General features: G+C 53.2%; 2 protein-coding genes and 1 long non-coding RNA gene across 11 annotated transcripts in view; 2 read left to right on the top strand and 1 right to left on the bottom strand.

The window, feature by feature from the left end:
* Positions 1-1,438: 1,438 nt before the first annotated feature.
* Positions 1,439-6,748, top strand: TMEM106C (transmembrane protein 106C). Of its 6 annotated transcripts, none has more exons than XM_077952607.1 (8): positions 1,439-1,556; positions 2,060-2,271; positions 3,142-3,205; positions 3,697-3,856; positions 3,948-4,088; positions 4,539-4,588; positions 5,079-5,136; positions 6,002-6,742. In XM_077952607.1, exons 2-8 carry the CDS (start codon positions 2,088-2,090, stop codon positions 6,122-6,124), a joined length of 780 nt encoding a protein of 259 aa, XP_077808733.1. In that variant the 5' UTR covers positions 1,439-1,556; positions 2,060-2,087; the 3' UTR covers positions 6,125-6,742.
* Positions 6,749-10,433: 3,685 nt separating this feature from the next.
* The window catches only part of COL2A1 (collagen type II alpha 1 chain), a 32,054-nt gene continuing 20,407 nt past the window's right edge, over positions 10,434-22,080 (bottom strand). For all 4 annotated transcript variants that reach the window (XM_001100739.5, XM_077953977.1, XM_077953979.1 and 1 more), the window contains 27 exons: positions 21,932-21,985; positions 21,473-21,526; positions 21,063-21,116; positions 20,765-20,818; positions 20,474-20,518; positions 20,229-20,327; positions 19,873-19,980; positions 19,477-19,530; positions 19,146-19,199; positions 18,712-18,765; positions 18,284-18,337; positions 17,921-18,028; positions 17,363-17,416; positions 16,874-16,927; positions 16,091-16,252; positions 15,783-15,890; positions 15,502-15,609; positions 15,092-15,145; positions 14,812-14,919; positions 14,578-14,631; positions 14,288-14,395; positions 13,994-14,047; positions 13,435-13,542; positions 12,768-13,056; positions 12,126-12,313; positions 11,540-11,782; positions 10,434-11,019 (listed from right to left, as the gene is read on the bottom strand). In XM_001100739.5, the coding sequence (XP_001100739.3) occupies positions 10,873-11,019; positions 11,540-11,782; positions 12,126-12,313; positions 12,768-13,056; positions 13,435-13,542; positions 13,994-14,047; positions 14,288-14,395; positions 14,578-14,631; positions 14,812-14,919; positions 15,092-15,145; positions 15,502-15,609; positions 15,783-15,890; positions 16,091-16,252; positions 16,874-16,927; positions 17,363-17,416; positions 17,921-18,028; positions 18,284-18,337; positions 18,712-18,765; positions 19,146-19,199; positions 19,477-19,530; positions 19,873-19,980; positions 20,229-20,327; positions 20,474-20,518; positions 20,765-20,818; positions 21,063-21,116; positions 21,473-21,526; positions 21,932-21,985 (2,631 nt within the window). In that variant the 3' untranslated portion in view covers positions 10,434-10,872. The remainder of the gene's footprint in view (positions 11,020-11,539; positions 11,783-12,125; positions 12,314-12,767; positions 13,057-13,434; positions 13,543-13,993; positions 14,048-14,287; positions 14,396-14,577; positions 14,632-14,811; positions 14,920-15,091; positions 15,146-15,501; positions 15,610-15,782; positions 15,891-16,090; positions 16,253-16,873; positions 16,928-17,362; positions 17,417-17,920; positions 18,029-18,283; positions 18,338-18,711; positions 18,766-19,145; positions 19,200-19,476; positions 19,531-19,872; positions 19,981-20,228; positions 20,328-20,473; positions 20,519-20,764; positions 20,819-21,062; positions 21,117-21,472; positions 21,527-21,931; positions 21,986-22,080) is intronic.
* Positions 17,771-20,541, top strand: LOC114670835 (uncharacterized). Its single transcript, XR_003720603.2, has 3 exons — positions 17,771-19,050; positions 19,786-19,991; positions 20,178-20,541. It is a non-coding gene; the product is annotated as an uncharacterized LOC114670835 (long non-coding RNA).

Below are 22,080 nucleotides of genomic sequence, written 5' to 3' on the forward strand. Positions count from 1 at the left end.
TGCAGTGAGCTGAGATTGTGCCACTGTACTCCAGCCTGGGGGACAGAGCGAGACTCCATCTCAAAACAAACAAACAAACAAACAAACAAACAAAAAGTACTTTCTAACCTCTTGTGTGCGTGCCTTTTTTTGTGGAGGTCTGGGGAAAGGGGTCCCTACTACAGAATGAGTCTACTCCTTGGCGCCTCTGGCACCTAATTGGCTTGCAAAGCTCAGCTCTGGGGTACCTTCCTGCGAGAAGCCAGCAGGACTCCCCATGGAAGCTTTCCCCCAGACTGGGCCCCTCTGAGTGAGACTTCCAGCAGCACTTTTATCTACAGTATTGGAGGGGTCGATGAAGCCTCTGGTTCCCCTCCTGGACTGAGGACAGGTTCCAATGTAATTGCCCAACGGGTTCTCCTTGCCCACTGCCCAGAGCTAATTCATCAAGATAAGGGAATTGCAATAGAGAATTTAATTCACGCAGAGTCAGATACCGGAGTTTTATCACCCAAATAAGTCTCCCTGACAATTCAGACACTGGGGTTTTTTAACGATAATTTGGCTGGTAGGATACCAGGCAGTGGGGAGTACTGATTGGTCAGGTTGGAGATGAAATCATAGGGGGTCTAAGTGGGTTCTTCTTACTTCTAATCTTGGGTGGGATTGCAGAAATGGCTGAGCCAGATAACTGGTCTGGGTACTGCCAGCTGGTGCCTCAGAATGCAGGGTCTGAAAAATATCCCCAGCACCGATCTTAGATTTTACAATAGTGATGTTATCCCTTGGAGCAATTGGGAAGGTTTGGAATCTTGTGACTTCCGGCTGGATGACCCCTAAACCATAATTTCTAATCTTGTGGCTAATTTGTTAGTCTTACAAAGGCAGTCTGGTCCCCAGGCAAGAAGGGGGCTTGTTTTGGGAAAGGGCTATTATCTTTGCTTCGAAGTTCAACTATAAACTAAACTCCTCCCAAAGTTAGTTCGGCCTCTGCCCAGGAATGAACAAGGGCAGCTTGGAGATTAAAAGCAAGGCGGAACTGGATAAGTCAGATCTCTTTCACCGTCATAATTTTCTCACAATTTCTGCAAAGGCAGTTTCTCTGGATGCTCTGCATCTGTGTAGCCTCAGCGACTACACAGCTCCTGTGCTCTAAAGAATATTTCAGAATGGCTTCGGTAGCCGGCAGCACCTTCCTCCTCTCGCAGCAGAGAAGTGTTTTGCTCGGGAAACTTGACTGGAGCCTTTCCCAGCCTATCTAGCGAACAGGAGAGCATCCTCCGGACTCCGCAGACGACCCTGGCCGGACAGCCAGGCTAGCGGCTCCCCGGCGCTCTCTGCCGCCCTCTCCCGGAACCGAGGGAGCGAGACAGCGGCGACGTCGACGGGAAGGCCTCCGGAGCCGCGAAGAGCGCACGCGCGAGCGCGCTCTGGCGTCCCCCGGGCGGGCTTGGTATTTGGCGCCTGCGCGCTGAGTGCGTGCGGCTCCGCCGACCGAAGAGGCTGGTAAGTCCTAAAGCTGGCAGGTGGTCGGGGGAGCGGCCGGAGAGGAGCTGCTGGGAGTTCGTGCCCTCCAGGTCTGGGACGCTGGCGTTCGCTCCTGCCTGGGCCACTTTGGTGGGCTCAGAGCATCGCTTTTTGCCAGGGGGCGTGACCTGAGCCCGCCTCCCGGGGCTGGGGGGTGGAGAGGAATGGGAATCGTTAAGGCCCGTTATCAATTTGGTGCTTGTTTGTTGCTCGAGGAGGGCACAGAGCTTACAAATAGTGAAGAGGAAGGGGCAAGGCTGAACCAGGTGGGAGTGGGGGTGCCCCAAGTCCCAGGGCGGTGAGGATCGAGGCAGGTGCGCGAAAGGCAGGCCCCGTTCCCCCTCCCCACCCCCACCGGCTGTGTGTGGCGGATAAGAGCGGAGTGGGGAGCAGTACTACAAAATGGGGGTCCCAATGGAAATCGTACAGGTGTTGGGACCACACTCAGGGCGGCAACTTGTTATTTCTGCGTTTTCAGTTTTCTTATAGAAACAAGCGATTTCTGTCGTGATTCACTGGGGCCGCTAACATGCACTCCCTCTTTTCATCTTAGGACATGACACCAGTGGCATATCACGGCCATGGGGTCTCAGCATTCAGCTGCTGCTCGCCCCTCCTGCAGGCGAAAGCAAGAAGATGACAGGGACGGTTTGCTGGCTGAACGAGAGCAGGAAGAAGCCATTGCTCAGTTCCCATATGTGGAATTCACCGGGAGAGATAGCATCACCTGTCTCACGTGCCAGGGGACAGGCTACATTCCAACAGGTGATCACGGAGGGATGATTCCCTGATGAGAATCCCAAGGTACCTTTGGAGTTCTCCTGTCTGCCCAGACAACTTTTCTTCTAGGCAGTAATACCGTAACAGTCAGAGACAGTGCCCTGGACAGGAGCCAGTTCAACTGACTTAATACACTTGGGCAGTTCCACAACTTCTCTTCCTCTCCTTATTTTTCCAACCCTTTCTTCTTTTCTTCACCTCCACTCTTGTTCTTTTCCTGAGGTTTGGAATATTCAGTTTGCTCTATGTTGTGGGGTTAGTTGACAGGCGCATTTCTTTATCACTGTCACTCACAAGGATTGGGACAGCTTTGCAGGGAAACCATCTTGGAAGCTGCTTTTCAAGGAAATGGACAGCTAATCCTTAACAGCCTAAGGTCAGAAAAATGTATCAGGTCAGGAGAGAGAGACAAACACTCAACCTTGGTACAGGATCATCTATTACTATTAACAAGTTGGCCCTCAGAAAATCTTTAACAGTTTAGCTGGAGAGTCACGGAAATTTAGAGCTGGTTAGAACCTTACAAAGAATTTACTCCAAAGCTTCCATATGAAAGGCGAGGAAACCATGGCCTTGAGAGATTCAACGACTCTGCCAAGCCGGTGTAGTAAAGCCAGAACAGGATCCCAGGTTTTTCAACTTCCACATCACTATGCTAGCAGCATTGATAGATGTTTTATAATTTGTGGCACTTTCTTGTTTCTTGTTCATTAGACCCAACACGTGAATTTCACTAGTATTTTTAAAAACGTCTCATTCCAGAAGAATATTTGTTGTGGCAGGCTCAAGTGAGACATGAAGGAAAGTACTGCCAACACATGGGATTTACAAAATAATTGTTTGGCTCTTTTCTAGAGCAAGTAAATGAGTTGGTGGCTTTGATCCCACACAGTGATCAGAGATTGCGCCCTCAGCGAACGTGAGTTACCTGCCTCTTACCTATTAATACCTACTTCTGTCCCTAATCTCTTTCTGTATGTATGAATGCCAGTTAATTCTTTGAAAAGTACATACGTTCTTGTAAGTTCCCCATTTTCCTTGTAACTGTTTGCCTGAGCAGGATATCTCTGCCCCCATCACAGTCTGGGGAAAGAAACTTGAAGCTGGAAATGCTTTGAAGGTCAAGGAATGGAATTAGAAGAAATTGGGAAAGTGGGGTGTTCTGGGAGGTGTGGGACTGTCTCTGTCCACATAGCTCCTTTCTTCAGCTTTTCTTCCCAGAGCGCAAACAGTGTTCAAAGGAGTTTTAAAAGGTTTCTCCTGCTTCACTGCTTCTTGACTGGTTTATGGTTCCTGGCTCTTGGAACTTCCCTTTCACTCCCTTCTCTTTCCTGGTTTTGTGTTTAATCTTGACACACTGAACCTTGATATCTGAATGCCTGGGTCGGTCATGTGCTGTGTTATTTGCAGTAAGCAATATGTCCTCCTGTCCATCCTGCTTTGTCTCCTGGCATCTGGTTTGGTGGTTTTCTTCCTGTTTCCGCATTCAGTCCTTGTGGATGATGACGGCATCAAAGTGGTGAAAGTCACATTTAATAAGCAAGACTCCCTTGTAATTCTCACCATCATGGTAAGCCTTAGGGTCTCATTCTCTGGGTTATGCACCTGCCAGGCTGGGACCCGGGACACTTACACTTGTTTCCTGACTTGCCCTGATGTAGGCCACCCTGAAAATCAGGAACTCGAACTTCTACCCGGTGGCAGTGACCAGCTTGTCCAGCCAGATTCAGTACATGAACACAGTGGTCGGTACATATGTGACTACTAACGTCTCCCTTATTCCACCTCGGAGTGAGCAACTGGTATGCTGTTCTTTTAGGAACCTTGCCCCACAGGCCTGAGAGAAGAGTAGGGGGCTGCAGGAATGCCATAGCTGTGTCACTTTCCTTTTTGTCTTCTCATTTCTACTTGTAGGAACTGGTGGTGAGGAAAACCTGATGGGCCCTGTAATTATAAGTAATTGTGAAAAAAACCAGCTAGCATTTAAGCATCTGGGGAGCAGAATAATTTGTAAGAGAAAAAGATTTGCTACAAATTAAGAAGCAGCAGTGTTATAGCCTGAGGTCCATTGGCCTCTCAAAAGGGAAGAGGTTGGCAGTATCTATTAGAGGCTCACAGACTGTATTAGGGACAATCTCAGGGAAGTATTTTGTATGTGATGGAAAAATGACCCAAGGTCTTTGGATTGCTAATAACACTGTTCTGTGTCAAGCCTGCTTGACCACAGACCAACTCTGGTATCTTATTTTCAGGTGAATTTTACCGGGAAGGCCGAGATGGGAGGACCGTTTTCCTATGTGTAGTAAGGACACTGTTCTCTATGTGTGTGCTCTCTACTGGAGGAAAGGGATTCAAAGTCATACTTCATTGATTGGGGCCTGGTCCTGCCTTAGGTCTCAGCTTTTGGCCTATAGGTTCCCTGGCTTTGGATGTATTGAGATTTATTTGAAGAATGTATCATTATTATGCATATATTTGAAGAATGTATTATTTGATATGTGACGGAAGTACTGGAACTTCTAAAAGAGAACGTTAAGCCACTAAGGTTCCAAGCGCCAGCACTTATATGATGCGTTTGAAAAAACAGAAAGTGGTATGATGCTGTGGGAGGATGAAAACGACAGTGGCAGGGACTGAGAGCTGACGAGCCTTGGCAGCACTGAGGTCGGAAGGGGGAGGGGGTTCACCCCAAACAGGACAGTATAACTCTGCACTCTTCTGCTGAAGCTTTTTAAAACAAACAAACAAACAAACAAAAAACACTGACTATTTCCATATTTGCTGTTTGGTAGCTTCTTCTGCACGGTACCTGATATCCTGGTGCACAACATAGTGATCTTCATGCGGTGCGTCTCTCTTCCCTATCCTGACGGCCTGTGCGGCCGTGTGAGCCCACCACCTTTGCTCAGGAGGCCCCTGTGTGGCCACAGGGCAGAGACACCTAGCCCGAGGGGACACCCAGTGCCTCACAGGCACAGATACAGTAGACCCGTGGTGTTCTCTAGATGTGGTGTCCACATGCCCTTCACAAATCACCAGTCACCCTGAGCAGTCAAACCTTTTCTCCATAAAATGGGTCTAGTTTAACTAAACACATGATCCCCTCAGAATCCAGATGAGACAGTCATGAACAGAAAAGCTTTCTCAAGATGTTAAGTACTGAGCATTTGACCAGACTTCCTCTCTAGCCACACAGGTTACCACAGGTCATGGACCTTTAGGGTTGTTTCTGGAACCATGGCTGTTAAATTTGCCAGTGACAAGACTCTGCTGCAGGCGTGAACTATGAGGGTTAGAGCAGAGTTTCTCAGCCTTGGCACTATGAACACTTTGGGCCAGCCCTTTGTTGTAGGAGGCTGTTCTGTGCATTGTAGGATGTTTAACAGTATTCGTGTCCTCTACCCACTAGATCCCAGTAGTAAACCCTCCATCCCTTAGTTGTAACAACCCAGAATGTCTTCAGGCATTGCCAGAAGTCTCCTGTGGGGTAAAATCATTCCCAGTTGAGAACCCTTGTTTAGAAGGCCACCTCCTGGCACAGTATCTCTGTGAATGTGGAAAGATTTTCTGGCCTCCTGGTTACATAACCATGAGGGTGTGTGCCTGGGGCCCCTGGGTATTGTTGCCTGAACTTGCAAAAAATTTCCTGGGACATTTTTATGGCTTATTGCATCCCCCAAACATAATTAATTCTTCTTGGTTTTCTTTTCCCTAGAACTTCAGTGAAGATTTCATACATTGGCCTCATGACCCAGAGCTCCTTGGAGACACATCACTATGTGGATTGTGGAGGAAATTCCACAGCTATTTAACAACTGTTATTGGTTCTTCCACATAGCACCTGTAGAAGAGAGCACAGCATCTGTTCCCAAGGCCTGAGTTCTGTACCTACCCGCATGTGGTGTAAGCAGAGGAGGAATTAACTCCCAGCAAACATCCTCCTGCCACTTAGGAGGAGACACCTCCCTATGGTACCACTTATGTTTCTCAGAACCAGCAGAATCACTGCCCAGTGCCTAGCCTGTGCCCAGCAAATAGTTGGCACTCAATAAAGGTTTTCAGAATTTAATACAGATCTTTTCAGCTGTTCTTAGGGCATTATAAATGGAAATCATAACGTGGTTCTAGGTTATCAAACCATGGGGTGACGTGGAGCTAGGACTGTGAGTGAGCTGCAGGCCATTATCAGTGCCTCATCTGTGCAGAAGTGGCAGCAGAGAGGGACCATCCGAATACCTAAGAGAAAACAGACCTATTCAGGATGTGAATTTGTTTCAGCTGTTCCCAAAGGCCTGTGAGCTTTTCAAAAAGAAAGAAAAAAGTGTGTTGGCTTTTTTTTTTTAGAATGTTAGAATTGTTTTTACCGAGAGTCTACATGGGGCTTGATTCATCCTTCATCCATTGGCTGGAACATGGATTGGGGATTGATAGAAAAATAAACCCTGCTTTTGATTCATCTGTGTCTCCTCTGATTGCCTGGGTGTCTTTGTAGGGATCTCTGGGGGAACCGTAGAATAGTTCCCTGCCAAGTGGGTCAGGATGGAATGGGAGGAAAGAGATTGTACCGATTGTACTCCCATTCCCATGAGTTCCTGTCACAGCAAGCATCTGCCTCTTGCGGCATGGGGCTACCCTGTTCCCTTCCAGGACAGAGCACTCAGTGCCCCCTGGAGGTTGGAATTCAGTCTTGAATAAGACATCCTGGTTTGAGATTGTAAGTTTCGTGGGTCATCTCCACCTGCTCTGCCACCTAAGGTTAGGCTACAGCCCCAGGATGACAGAGAATCTAGTTAAGAAGCTTGAGTAGTCAGGTGTCAGAAGTTAGCTCTTCCCATAGCACTGGGACCTCAGGAAACCCTAACAACAACAGATGGTGGCTGGGGTTGTATATTAGTTTTTGTCTCCATTCCCATAGCTTGGTTTTCAATATTTGCGTAATGATCTGTATAGTGTTGAATCTTCAAGCTAAATTTCATGACTGTTGGGCTGACTTTGACCATAACGGAGGAATCCAGAAGCTGAGGGTTAAGTTTCGGTGTTGCCCTGGATCATGTAGTGACACGTGTACGTGACAGTGATGACTGATGTGGATTGATGATGGGATATCACCACTGACACAGAAGCAAATGTGCACCATTTCTGAGAATGTTGCCCTAATCAAAACATGCCCTAAACACATGAAGATGTTCACATTGCTACATTTGCTCTTTAGTTTTCCTGTTTTCCAAATAGCCTATGTAACAGATTTTTCATGGAATTTTGAAAAAGATACTCATACTGGTACTTCAGTTTTGAAACATTTTTCTTTTGTGACCATATGCCTTAGTAACATTTCTTGCTTTTGATATTATCTTAAAATCCAGTTATTATTTTATAATGAGAGCGTTTACATTTTTAAAACATATAGCAATAAATCCGATGTTATAATACTATCAATTTCCGTATCTGTTTATTAGCATCTCAGACTGCACTTTGGGATGTTCTGCATAGCTTTATTGTAGTGTCTGTCAATTCTTGAACAAATGCCTGGAATATTCTCTCAGCACCCCCAGATAGAAAGAGGAAGTGGCTGGCTTTGGTATCATTGTCATCATCATGGTGTTCCCGATGGATTGAAGTTTTCAGAGTGTGTTTCTTGGAGAGAGGCTTTGTTAGCTATCTCTTCTCTGTAATTTCTGGCTTGGCCAGAAACTATACTTATCTGTACTGTGACCTCTTTCTTATCTCGAACTACTTATCCCGTATCACCTGGTTGAAGAGTTGCTGCATACAGAGATGTCCATTCATTTATTTACTCATTTGAGAAAGTATTTATTGAGTACCTAGGATTGCAATTTCTAATGCATTTTGTCCAGAGTCATAGCTAGAGTTTAAAACACCATCACACATCTTTTATGCTCACCAGGCCTTATATAGGCCACAGTTTATCTCCACCAACTATTCTGCAACCGTAGGTACCTCAATGCAGGACCTCCATGATCTCTGGGTCAACTCTCAGGGATTCAAGCCCAAAGTGTGAAAGAAATTATTAAAAGAATCAGCCTATTTGTTTAAAGCACTACATGAATCAATAGGGTCCCAGGTTATTTTCTCTGGACAAAATAATCCTTATTCTTTGCCTTGATAAATAAAATATTACCTGGTTAGCACTCCTTTAAGATTCTGTGTTCTTTCAGTTGTTTAGAAGGGAACCCACTTCAGAAGTTCTGTGATTTGTACAGTATCCAAGGGGTTTGGAAGTAAGTCTTAGCTGGAGCTGAGACTGCCAACTCCTAGTCCAAAGTCTTTGATGCCAGACACTTCCATGGAGATGAGGAGGCTCAAGAGAGGGAAAGCCTGGCCCAGCCCCTTAAAATCAGCAAGCTGGGTCTTTCCACTCAGTCCTGCTGAGTGGAATTTATCCTGAGTCCTGCTGGGGTCGGGAATTTATCCGACAGGTTATTCTGACCAGTGAGACTATCTCCTTTCTGGGGGCATCAGGGATCACAGAAGTTAGTAGCAATCCTGGTTATTCTCACCTTCCCCTCTGGGCCAAGGGAAGACAAGGAAGCAGCACAGGGAGCACAGCCCTGCCAGCCAGGGTGGCGATTTCCACCTGACCCTAGTGCAGGCAGAGGTAGAGCTTTCTGTGCACCACCCTGGGCTCTTCCTTCTGCTTCGTGCGGCAGTTACCTAGGGAGCAGCTGCTATTACTTCTAGGTTTGACTAGGCACTCAAGAAGCAGGTGAACTGCAAGGAATCACCTTGATCCTGGGACTTATCTTGCAGAGGTCTAAGCTGATGGTGACAATCTACTGAACTACTTAATTAAGAGTAAGTAGGCTCTGGAGTTTGACAGGTTGGAGCAGAGCTCAACACTGTAGCTCCAGCTAGGAACTCATATATGTCACCTCTCTTCCGACCCTAATTAGCGCTCTTGGTAGGTGGAAGGTTAACTTATGAGATAGCTATTCTAATTATGTGTTTTCAATTATCGTGTTTTCATTTTACTCCTTTGTCATGAACTAGCTCTGACGGGGTATATATTATTATTGTAGATGTATATGTATGTATGTGTATATACATACATATATAAACCTACCTATATAATAATATATAATAATATATAGGTATATTCTATATATTATATAATAGTATGTAGGTATAGATTATAATTATCGTGATAATTTATATCATAAATTGAGCATTAATACATACAAATCCAACACAAGTGTCTTATTTATTTTTACTATTTAATAGAAAAGCTGTCAACCTTAACGTGGAGGAAGCAGGGGCAGGGATGGGAGAAGGGGACAGAGAAAGGGGTAGCTCTGTTTTATCAGCTGTGCCAAATATCTGGAAATTTACTTCACAAAATACTACTGCCCTCTGGTTGATTTGGAGTCTCTCACCCACTTCATGCATTCCCGTCACTGTGGCCCTCTACTGGAGAAGGGGACAACTTGCTTATTGTTGCCACCTGTCCAGGTCATTGAAAGGCAAGGGACACCCAAGAGTAGGAAGAAATGGGAAGCAGTCCATTCTTAAGACTGGTGTTCAGAGTATATGGAAACTTTTAAGTGCAGGCCCAGGGAGTGAAGAATGGGGGCTAGAGGGGTGGGGACAGGAAAGAGGAATATGGGTGGGGCAGGTCACATTTCCACCTCTCCTTGACCTACAACCAAACGTCTTATAGGGGGACATAAATAGATCACTTAGATTGATTGTGTGCACTTAACCATGGGCCCCTGCAGGATTAACTCCCCTATCTTCTCCCTTTCTCGAGGGAGTATCTCCCACGTCTCCGATCCAGCAGGATGCAGCCCACATGTGGTCTTACACCCTAAGCTGGCAGGGCACTCATGTGTCATAGAGCTGTGTTCAGTGTTTGTTTACCTTCAAGAGCAATGCCATTCCTCTGGCATACCTCCCTTCCCAAATTTTGGTCTCTGGTCCTGTTCAACAGTGGGTTCCACATAGTGCCAAGGTTTACCAGAGAGGCAAGTTCATGTTTGTGTGAGGCTGCTAACCCCAGCAGTGTGGCTTCAGTGTCCTTACTCTTGGTTGAAAAATCAACAGAAGAAGTCCTTAGGACTGCTATTTGGGCACGCCTACAGAATGGAGAATTAATGGAAAAGAAACTAAAGAACAAACCACAAGTCAATAGGTACTTTCCAATAATCTTTTCATTTTTAATATCAATTGATGTTTTAAAAAATACAGAGGTGTTTGACACAGAATAGCACCATTGTGTAGGACACACACAGTTCCTGCGCCCGGCACCTGAAGGGGGGTCTTCTGGCCTGGGCTGGGGGCAGTCACTCAGGGGGCATTTGACTCACACCAGTTAGTTTCCTGCCTCTGCCTTGACCCGAAGGTCTTACAGGAAGACAATAAATAAATAGAACACCAAGATTTTATTTTGCAGTCTGCCCAGTTCAGGTCTCTCAGAAAGAGAGGGGAGAAAGTCCGAACTGTGAGAGGGTGGGATGAATGGACATCAGGTCAGGTCAGCCATTCAGTGCAGAGTCCTAGAGTGACTGGGATTGGAAAGTACTTGGGTCCTTTGGGTTTGCAACGGATTGTGTTGTTTCTGGGTTCAGGTTTTTACAAGAAGCAGACCGGCCCTATGTCCACACCGAATTCCTGCTCGGGCCCTCCTATGTCCATGGGTGCAATGTCAATGATGGGGAGGCGTGAGGTCTTCTGTGACCGGTACTCGATGACAGTCTTGCCCCACTTACCGGTGTGTTTCTAGGGGAGAAAAAAGGAGGAGGCTCTGTTCAGTAGATGCCTTGCTACCCAGTTCCAGCTGCCCAGGAGCCCAAAACTGAACAAACTGGCGAGCATCAGAGCCTACAAGGTTGAACCACACTGAGGGGGCTCCTGAGACCTCTTCTCGGCTCGCCAAAGGCCTCTCCACTTCAACTCCTATCCTTAGCAGCAGGGCCCTCCTCCACTCTGCCCTTCCCGTCCTTCCCCACTCCCTACAGTGAGCTCCCAACCTGTGACCTCTTCTTCACCCTGTACACATTGTAAGAACACTTCTATAACAGTCATTGGGTTCCAGGTAGGGTTTTATTCCCCTGAGTCAGGGGAATGGAGAAGATGAATGATATGTGCCTCTCCCTCACCTGTCACTCAGCCTATCTTCTCTACATGACCCTCAAACTCATGCCTCTTATGATCCTGTCACTTTAGGACCTGACAACCCTCAGCCCTGCTCCAGGCAGCTCAGGCACAGGCCGCTCTTCTCTCTGGCAGCCCCACTCACCGTGCAGTCATCCTTCAGGGCAGTGTACGTGAACCTGCTATTGCCCTCTGCCCGGATCTCCACGTCGTTGGAGCCCTGGATGAGCAGGGCCTTCTTGAGGTTGCCAGCTGCTTCGTCCAGGTAGGCAATGCTATTCTTGCAGTGGTAGGTGATGTTCTGGGAGCCTTCCGTGGAAAGCAGGCGTAGGAAGGTCATCTGGACGTTGGCAGTGTTGGGAGCCAGGTTGTCATCTCCATAGCTGAACTGTTGGGGCAGACAGCAGCAGTGTGAGGCCTGGGAGCTGGCATTCAATGGGACCAGGGACTGTAGGGGCTGCCAAGAGTTCATGGTTCACGGACCTCAAGGGTGCTGGGGCAGCAGGGAGCTAGTTGGATATTTTTGCTTCCAGGAGTGGAGCAAGCTCAGAGGACCTCTTTTCCCACCTCCACGTGGGAAAAAAATACTCTTCCTCCTCTTTCCCTCCTCTCAAGCCCAACAGAAAATTGGAGGAAAATATGGGGAAGGTGCTAAAAGCTTCCAGAGAGAAATAAAAGAAAGAGTGTGAGGAGCCATCTCTGCTCATCATCTAGGGCACCCAGGTACTCACGTGGAAGCCACCATTGATGGTTTCTCCAAACCAGATATGTTTCTTCTCCTTGCTCTTGCTGCTCCACCAATTCTTCTTGGGAACGTTTGCTGGGTTGGGGTAGACGCAAGTCTCACCAGTCTCCATGTTGCAGAAAACCTTCATGGCGTCCAAGGTGCAGCCTTGGTTGGGGTCAATCCAGTAGTCTCCTGCAGGGGGAAGAGGCAGCACCCATGGGGGCTCAGACAGGCACAGACACAAAAGCTTGAGAGGGCCAGGCCTGACTGAAAGGGACAGAAAGGCCTACAGGGACAAGGAATGAGGTTCACACGTGGCCTGAAAGGAGGGGAACCTGGAAGGATGCAGGGGCAGGGAGATCTGCATGAGCTAAGTCCAGCTCTAAGGAAGGACACGTGCAAAGAGGGCAGGAGCAGTGCCCGGCTGGTGGATGGAGTCCACCCTGAGGTCACCTTGGCCAAGTAGCCATGGCAGGACAGGTGCCAGGGCTGCAGCTTCTCTGCTGTAAAATGAGAGAGGAACCCTCTGGCAGAACCTTCCAGGCCCAGCTCTGCCCTGTAGTAGGGGGCATCTCCTCCCTTGCTGCTGTGCCTAAGGGCTGACTCCCTGCTTCCCAGGGCGGGGGATCCTGTCCTCCAAGCTTACCACTCTTCCACTCAGGATGGCAGAGTTTCAGGTCTCTGCAGGTGCGTGCAGGGTTCTTGCGGGAGCCCTCGGGGCTGCGGATGCTCTCAATCTGGTTGTTGAGGGACTTGAGTGTGGCATCCACCTCGGCATCATGCTGTCTCAGGCCACCGGCTGCCTGGTCAGCCCGCATGTACTGCAGGGGGTCAGGGCCCTTCTCTCTCGGGCCTAGGCCAGCAAAGGCGGACATGTCGATGCCAGGGCCAGGGGGACCTGGAGGACCAGGGGGTCCAGGATTTCCAGGAGGACCCTGCAGCAGGAAACAGAGAGATCAGCCACGATTGTGGGAAAGTGCCCCTCCGTGTCCATCCCCATTTGCTAGAATGTACTAGAGTATCCCTCTTCCCAGTCCCATGGGTGGGGCAGAGGTGTAGCAGTTGTTTAGAAGGGAACCCACTTCAGGACCAAGGAAACCACAGCACCATGCCTATTTCTTCCTTAACCCTTCTCTTCAGTTTCCCAGCACTGATCATGGGCCCTGTGAACCTCTGAGGAGACCTCAGGATAAAGGGTGCCATCACTGTTAACTGCAGGTTGATGCCCTAAAAGAGGCCCTGAGGAAAAAAGAGCTCAAGCCTCCCAGATGCTGGAGACACCTCGACAGCAGGGAAGGAGTCAGGACACTTACAGCAGGGCCGGTTTCGCCTGATCGTCCACGGGGACCAGGAGGCCCAATGGGGCCAGGGATTCCATTAGCACCATCTTTGCCAGAGGGACCAACAGGGCCAGGAGGACCCTGAAAGAAAGAGCGGTCGTGAGGAAAGAGTGGTCACCACAGGGAAGGCTGGGGAGTCGCCGGGGCTGGGTAGGTGGCTGTCCTGATAGCACCAGCCACTCCACCCCCCGTTCTTCGCATGCTCAGTCATGGAAGCCTAAGTTGGTCTCTATTTGGCCAAGAACCAGCAGGACAGCTCCATGGCCTGCCTACCCTCCTAAGCTCCTCTTTGTAAAATGCTGTTACCAGGGGTTTGTCTGGCAGCAAGAGCTGCTTCGTGTTTGTCTTGCAGCCACTGTGGCCTCAAGTGCTTTTCTGGCCATAGGCACATGTGCCAGTCCTGCCCCCACTTTTGAGTGAGGACCCCTGAGCCCACAGCTTCCCCAGAAGCAGTAGCATTTCCCTCCTCATGGGAACACAGGCCCGCACCCTCTGAAGGGCCCCCTCCATCTTCCAACTCCAAGTCACTTACTCTAGGGCCAGAAGGACCAGCAGGACCAGAAGCACCTTGGTCTCCAGAAGGACCCTGTGTAGAAGGAAGAGGCAAAAAGCCGCAGTCAGCACAGACATATCTATATCCTGGGAGCTGGGGGAGCAGCTTTATGTCCCAGCCCCATTCCTTTTCCACTTCCTCCTCACTCCAGCCCTGAGGAAGTCCTAGAAACTGCTTAGGGTGATCCCAAGCTGTCCTGGCAGCACAGGGAGCTCAAGTGGGCTCTGAGTGGCAGGAGGCCTCGGGAAGTCCCACGCAGGCAGTGACACTCACAGGAGGGCCGGGCAGACCCTGCAGACCAGTGAAGCCACGGTGTCCCTTCAGGCCTCTCTCGCCAGGCTCTCCAGCCTCTCCTTTGTCACCTCGGGGGCCTTGAGGACCCTGGGAACAAGATAGACACAGATTGAGTCAGGTCAGGGGCAGGACAGGAGCCCCCTCCTGTCCCACCCAAGCTGAGGAATCCCCGGAACCACAAGGCTGGAGGCCCGGGAACCACCTGGAGGCCGGTTGCCCTCCAGGCCTACCCCTGGTGGGGACTCAGTGCAGGACACTTGGATACTTACCTGGATTCCCCGGGCTCCAGCTGGTCCTGAGGGTCCCATGGGGCCTTGTGCACCCTGAGGAGAGTAAGCGCAGCGTCAGAGAAAAGCCAAGACAGGTGAGGGCCTCCTCTGCATCTGCCCCGGGCTGGGCACTGAGGCCACCGCTCTGTAGTCCAGAGACCGCCTAAACCCGGGGACTGCCTCAGCCCCACCGCTCAGGGGAAGGCGGCTTTTAACTGAATTCAGGATACTTACAGCTTCTCCTCTGTCTCCCTGCTTGCCAGTTGGACCAGCGGGGCCAGGAGAGCCAGGGGGCCCAGGGGATCCAGGAGCTCCCACAGCACCAGTCTCACCACGATCACCCTGTCAGGAGAGAGGTCTCAGGCTCAGAGAAGAATGTTCCAGAAGAGACAGGAACAGAAGGTCCTTCTAGGCTGAGATGAGACTGGTTCCAACTAGCCACCCCCAGCTGACCTGTCAGGCCCGAGGCAATGTCCTCCCCATCCCACTGCATACACAGACACCAGACACTCACCTTGACTCCAGCTGCGCCATCTCTGCCAGGGGGGCCATCAGCGCCGGGGCTTCCCTGGACAAAGGGAAACAAGAATGCGTTTAGAGCTGCTTCCTGCCCGTCTCCACGTCTGCTCCCCCAGCCCTCCTCAGAAGCCCAGGCCTCTCCTCTTCTGCCTAACTCACTCACACTTTGAAGCCAAAGCTTCCTCACTGAGTTTTCCTCCTCCTTCTGGAAGCAGCTCTTGGTCTCTATGCCTGTCTCTCTCCCACACAACCTTCCCATTGCACCTAGGCTCTCAGGCCTGTCAGCTGACGCTGCCACCTGCTTCTCCAGTGCCCTGCCTGGGACTTGCTCTGGCTGGCCCAGCACAGAGACTCACAGGGCCCCTCTCTCCAATCAGAGCCACCCCAGGGAGTCCCACTGCTCACCTCTCGTCCAGGTTCACCTGCAGGACCGGTCAGGCCAGGAGGACCCACGGGGCCAGGAGGACCTCTGTCTCCAGATGCTCCAGGAGCGCCCTGCTTGCCGGGCTCACCCTGGAGGGACAGAGACAAGGACGATGAGTGCGCATGGTAAGCACCCCTGCCCAGGGCCCACTGACCCTTCAGGGAGAGGGCAGACAAGGGACAGTCCTGAGGGTGCTGAGGGAGGCAGAAGCTTTGGCAGGCAGGGCCCAGCTTGGATGGAGGGAGGGACACCCCACACTCACCGATGGGCCAGGCAAGCCTGGGAATCCTCTCTCACCACGCTGCCCAGGCAGACCGACGATGCCTCTCTGTCCCGCCAGACCCTGGGGACCTGGTGGACCATCGGCCCCCTGAGAGAGGAGAGGCGGGAGATGAGAACTGACAGAGTAGCCCAGCCTCTTCCGCCTTCTCAGCATAGCTCTGTCTGTGCAGCCCCGCTCCCTGGCATCCCCACGGCCCCTGCTCCCTCCCACCCCATGCTCTGTGAGCTCAGAAGCCACTCACGACCCTGCTCCCAGGGACCTTGGCATGGGCCTGGTAAGGGACTTACAGAGGGACCATCATCTCCAGGCTCTCCTTTCTCGCCAGGGGGGCCAGCAGGACCTTGGAGGCCAGGGTCACCAGCTCGGCCAGGGGGGCCGCTGTCTCCTCGAGCACCTTTGGGACCATCTTTTCCAGAAGGACCAGGGGGACCAGGGGGTCCAGGGTTGCCCTAGAAGGAGAAAATGCGGGAAGTGAGGGCTCATCTCACCCTTCCTCATCCAGGCTGCCAAAGTCACTATGGCCTCATCGACAGCAGTTTCCTCTCTGGGGGCTTCTCTACCTCCCCACACTAAGGGCAACCTAACCCCCACCCCAATCTACCTCTGCAACCTTCTCACCATGTAAGACAGCTCTGGGAAGCCACTCTGGCTTCTCCAGCCCCTGCTCGCTTTGCTTTCACCCATCTACTTGGAATCCCTCCTTCCTCCTCCCTTTGTCCTCAATCCCTCTTCCTCAGGAGCTGCTCCACCCCTGCCCCTCTGACCCCTGAGCTTGACCCCAGCATTCACTCCCTCTGCCTATGGTGCTGGTGAACTCAGTGAGTTCATCACCCCTACTCCCTCCATGTAAACTCCCTGAGAGCGACCCAGGACATGTGGACTTGCTTTAAAGCACACGGGCAGGTGCACAGAACATGCTGAAGAAACACCTGTCCAGGATGAAGGTAATCGTGGCGGCTCTGCCCTGCCCACCAAGCCAGCAGGGCAGTCACCTGGAGCAATCCAGACCCTGTTGGGTGCTGGCCAGGCTATTCCATGCCGCCTGTGCCTCTCATGCCAGAATCACTTACATTGGAGCCTGGGGGTCCAACGCGGCCAGCAGCTCCAGGGAATCCGGTGGCTCCCTGTGTGGGGAGAGGAGAGTCCCTGAGAACCTCAAGCCCTCAGGAGGTTCGAGATTCAAATGGGCGTGGGGTGTGGTCTCAGAGCCTGGTGTGGAAAGGGTGAGGGGCTGCAAAGCAGCAGGGGGGAGCCAGGGAGGGAGAAAGGGCCCCCGGGTCTGGCCACAGAAGCAGGCACAGGCTGTTCCCCTGCCTCCGACTTCTGCAGTCAGCGCTTCAGGGAGCTGACCAAGGGGCAAGCCTCGAGCTGGGGAATCCGGGACCACTGTGCACTCAGGCGCCCTCTCTCCCACCTGCCTGTGGGTGGCCTTAGGCTGGGGGCCAATGCAGGGCTGGGAAAAGAGTGGGGGGCATCCCAGAACACCCCCCGCCATGGGAGCGTCTGGGGCCAGGCCCTCTTTGTGAGGTACAGGGTGGGTTGTGAGAGGCCTCACTCACCGGGGGGCCTTGGGCACCTCGGGCTCCTTTAGGACCAGTCACTCCAGTAGGACCCTGGGAAGGAAAGAGGGAGACAGTGAGGCCCAGTGCCCGGGGAGGTCAGTGGGCTTCTGTCTGAGCCCCAACAATGGACCCTTGAGGTTTTCAAAGATGCAGCTTTCTTGGCACTAAAAACCCAGCCTGAAGAGGCTGCCCCAGGCAAGTCTGTCCTCTCTGCCGCAGGAGACTTGTGTTCCAGTAGAAGCCCATCAGGCAACCACGGAACTGGTCTGGGGTCTGGCCTCCCGGGAAGCTCTTCCCGCCACCGCTCCCTCCTCTCCAGGAGACCAGCAGCTTGGTTATGGCGGTCGGTGGCCAGCCTGTACTCTGTCAGTCCCTCCACCCCACCCACACAGCCCACACGCCACATGGGGACCATGAAAGCTCCTTCTACCGACATGGGGGTGTTCCCAGGCCTGTGAACCAGCCTCTGTCTACCGCCTGCTGGGGCCTCCGCATCTGCACCCCAGGAGCCCTTCCTTGAGGGAACAATTCTTTGGGGAGTGCAGCGTTACCCACCTGAGGCCCAGGCGCTCCAGAGGGGCCCTGAGGACCAGGGGCACCAGCGTCGCCTTTCTGGCCGGCCTCTCCTTGCTCACCCTTGGCCCCAGGCTGGCCATCAGCACCCTATAATGGGAGGGAGGAGGTGGGCGAGTGAGAGGCAGGCCAAAGCCCTGGAGCTCTTCCAGAGGAGCGGGAGACTCTGAGTATCTGCATGTGTGTCCACCCTGGCCTGGACACGACGGTTCTCTTGGTATGGAGGCAGCAAAGGAGAGGAGAGGAGCCTCCATTTCCCTCCCCGACAAGCTCTGATGCCCGAGGGTGCTGGATGTGGAGCTGGCCTGAGTGGAGGGAGCCAGGCAGATGGAGAGAGATACTCACGGGAGGCCCAGCAAATCCTGCTGGTCCGGGGGGCCCAGTCTCTCCACGTTCACCCTGTGAGAGAAGGGGGCATGGCGAGAGGTCAGGCCCCGCTGCCTGACCTGCTTCTTCTCCCCTCCGAGAGCCCCTTGGGCCCTGCCCAGCCTCCTGTTCCCCAGAGACGGGCAACTGAAAGCAGCCTTAGTCCTAAACGCAGGCTGAGGCTCTGTTAACCCAAAAGCCCTCAACCTGAGCACATCATGGGAGTGACGTGCCCTCCCCCTTCCCTTCCCATCTCTCCTCCCTCCCTAGACCCAGCGGGCAGGGAGGGAGCCAGTGCCTGGCAGCATGCAGGGCCACCAGGCAGCACGAGGGCCCACCCTGGCTCCCTGGCTCTCTGGCTCCTGAGGGCCGAGGGCAGAGCCAGGCTCAGAGGGGCAGACACTCACCGGAGCGCCACGAGCACCAGCACTTCCTGCAGGACCAGGAGGTCCAACTTCTCCCTAAGGGCAGGGAGGGGAGGAAGAACCGGGGGTGAGAAGGTGGAGAGTCGAGTGGGAGAGGGCAAAGTGCATTTGGGGGGCCTTGCTCATGGGGAGGGGGCTCCAGGTCCCCCTGGCACAGCCTGTGTTACTGTGCAGCCCACACGCGCACCCTCTCGGCCTCTGCTGAATGCACTTTTACCCCCAGCCCAGCTGTCCCACCCGACAGGGAACACTGCCAGTGGCTTCACTTCTGAGAGGACCCCCTCTTCACCCTCACAGCCCCGGCGGGCAGGAAGGTGACTGGTGAGTGAGGACAAGACAGAACAGCCTTTGGCAGGAGATAAGAAGGAGGCATGACAGGGAGGCAAGGCGTGGAGAGGAAAGGAGCCAGGACTCACCTTCTCGCCGTTAGCACCAGCCGGGCCAGGGGGGCCAATGGGACCTGTCAGGCCCTGCGGGGAGAGCAGGTAGAGGTGAGGGAGGCAGGCTGAGCCAGCCGAGCACATGGGACTCCACACCAAGAGGACCTTGGTGTGCCCTCCCACCGCCTCCAGAGCTCCCCCTTACCCTCTGGCCCCAGTTTAACAGAGAAGTCCCTGCAGTTGCCCAGCCCCCACAGAACAGGACCAGGGACCCCACTGGCAGACTGCCCAGCCCCCTTCCCAGCTCTCCTGGGGTGCAGGGCTGGGATCCCAATGCCCGGCAGTCCGGCAACCCGCATTCACTTACTCGTCCACCATCCTTTCCAGGGGCTCCCTCAGGGCCTTTCTCACCAACATCACCCTGGGGGAAGAGAAAACCAGCCACCTCAGCCGGGCACCCCAGGACCCCTGTGGCTGGCTCAGTCCCACCCAGGCTGGGGTGCTAGGGAGAGCCCAGTCCCTGCCCAAGAGGGATTTGCTGTGGTCTCAGGGTGGGTCAGCAGCAGCAGGGGCAAGACGAAGGAACAAGGGGAGAGGATGTCACTAAAAGGCAGGGAGCTTTGGAAAGGAGTCTTTAAGCTCCTCAAGAAGGGCTAACAGAAACCCTCATCACCAGGTGCCACGAGGGAATGGAAGCAATCACAAGGGGCAGGAATGTGGCAAAGCCACATCTTTGGTGAGAGGCCGTAACCCCAGTACTTACCCTGTCACCCTTGGGCCCAGCGATACCAGCTGCTCCCCTCTCACCGGGCATTCCCTGAAGACCTGGAGGGCCCTGAGCCCCAGGGGGGCCTGCTGGGCCAGATGCACCCTGGGATGGAGGTAAGAAGGAGTCTGTAGTGGACAGCACCTCCCCTTGGACCCCTGTTTGCGGAGCCTGGGTAACCAGGGCCCCAAACCCCTCTTCCTTCCCTTCCTCCCGTGTATACCTCCTTTCCAGCTCCATCTTCCGCCCCCCCACTTCTATTCTTCCTTCCTCCTGAGCCCGCTCCCCTTCTCCCTGCTCAGTGGGACTCCCAGGCTGCCGAGAAGACCCCTACAGGACACAGCCTCACTTACTTTGGGACCATCAGTGCCAGGAGTGCCAGGGAGGCCACGGGCACCTTGGAGGCCTTGGGAACCGGGAGAGCCACGTTCACCTGGGAAACCTCGTTCACCCTGCGGCAGAGACACCAAGAAGTGATCAACCAAGAGCAATGGGGGAGAAGGACCAGGGAGAAGCAGGGAGGTGGGGAAAGGAGCAGGAGCCTAGAACCCAGGGCAGGCCCAAGGAGGCCGCCTGCAGCAGCCAACAGGACACTCACCCTGGGACCCACGAGGCCAGGGGCTCCAGCTTCACCGGGAACACCCTGGAGAATAAAGAAAGATGCGTGAGAGTGAAGTCTTCATGTCATAGACCCCTGAATAGTCCTCCATGGTGGGGCTGAACATCACTCCTCCCGTGGGGGACTGTGTCATCTGTAGAGGCTGGGATGTGGGTCCAGGACATTCCCAGGCCTCACAGGGCTCCTCATGCCCTCTTGCCCTTGCCTCCCAGCATCAGAAACGACCTTCCCATCTAAACAGGTTGCAGGTCCAAAGAGCCCCATACTCACCTGGTCACCTGGTTTTCCACCTTCACCTGGCGGACCAGGAGGGCCAGGAAGTCCCTAGAAGCCAAAGTGACAAGGGTTATCAAAGGAGTGAGTTTGCTGCCCTGGCCCCCAGGGAGGCACAGTATATGGTAGACCCAAAGGAAGGAGGCAACAGCAATGAGAGCCAGGGGTGCAGGGAAGGTTCAATGCTTGGCACCCTGCAAGAGGCGTGGGCCCTCCAGCGATGGTGCCTGCTGCTGTCCCAGGAAGCCCTTGGTATGGCAAAGAACTAGACAGAGAGCCTGGTCCAGCCACCTACCTGGAACCCAGATGGCCCAGGAGCACCCTGCTCGCCTCGTTCACCAGCAGGTCCCTGCAGAGGAAAAGAAAAGGTGAGCTGAGCCAGTGTTCCAGAGACCCTGAGAGCCACAGCTAGCAGGGCCCAGGGGAGGTCAGCAGGGTGGGCAGGACAGGCGTCTTCCTGCGCTGCTCAGACAGTACATGCATGCCTCCCTGCACTCCCATTAGCCACCCACACTCCTCTCCACCAACGCGGGTCCACACAGCCTCCTGGGACACCTTGCCTCAGCTCAGAGTGAGTCTGGTGTACCAGCTTAGCCCACATCCACATCCGTCAGCTCCATTATTGGATGGATCTGTGGTCTCCCACCCCCACCCCTCCCAGCCCCTGCCCCCAGGGTCACCCGGGGAGGCTAGGAAGGTACTTACAGCAGGGCCAGGGGGTCCTGCAGCACCTGTCTCACCATCTTTGCCAGGAAGGCCCTAGAGGGAAGAGAAAAAGACAATGTAATGACACGCTTTTTTTCCCTCTTGAAGTCCCCCTAGGACTGGGCAAAGGTACTTCTGGCCCACAGTTTCCAGACCTCCACGATACCCCAGCTGAACCCCATTTCCACACCTTTCCCTCCCTTCCTTCCCAAGCCCCATCTTTTCTTAGCTGTTTTCAGCATGGAAGCCTTCCCCAGCTCCCTGGCCTGCTGACCAATGGCAACCAGAAGTCTCCCTGTGTAGACACCCAAAGGGCCCAGCCAACATGGGGCTCAGCCGCAGGGATCAACACTCAATACCAAGGGGTCCCAGGACCATGCCATGGAGATGCCATTCCCCTGTCCTCCCTGCAAATGCCCAGCCAACACCAAACCATGGGCAATGGGGAAGGATACTTACTCTCAGACCAGGAGCACCAGGCAGTCCCTTCTCACCAGCTTTGCCAGGCTCGCCCTAGAGGAAAGAGAGGGCAGGGCCATGGGGCAGATGGTTTGGTAGGGAGTTAGGGGCAGAGCGGGCTGCAGGGACTGAGGCTTGGGGCCACATCC

The sequence above is a fragment of the Macaca mulatta genome, chromosome 11, assembly GCF_049350105.2.
Source record: "Macaca mulatta isolate MMU2019108-1 chromosome 11, T2T-MMU8v2.0, whole genome shotgun sequence".
Classification (NCBI taxonomy): domain Eukaryota; kingdom Metazoa; phylum Chordata; class Mammalia; order Primates; family Cercopithecidae; genus Macaca; species Macaca mulatta.

What these genes read in the sequence shown, in the direction of transcription:
- TMEM106C (XM_077952607.1), top strand. Translation starts at nt 2,088, where the DNA reads ATGGGGTCTCAGCATTCAGCTGCTGCTCGCCCCTCCTGCAGGCGAAAG. An exon ending in TTGTAATTCTCACCATCATG is followed by an intron (nt 3,857 to 3,947) that starts GTAAGCCTTAGG and finishes GCCCTGATGTAG; the next exon opens with GCCACCCTGAAAATCAGGAA. An exon ending in GGACCGTTTTCCTATGTGTA is followed by an intron (nt 4,589 to 5,078) that starts GTAAGGACACTG and finishes GCTGTTTGGTAG; the next exon opens with CTTCTTCTGCACGGTACCTG.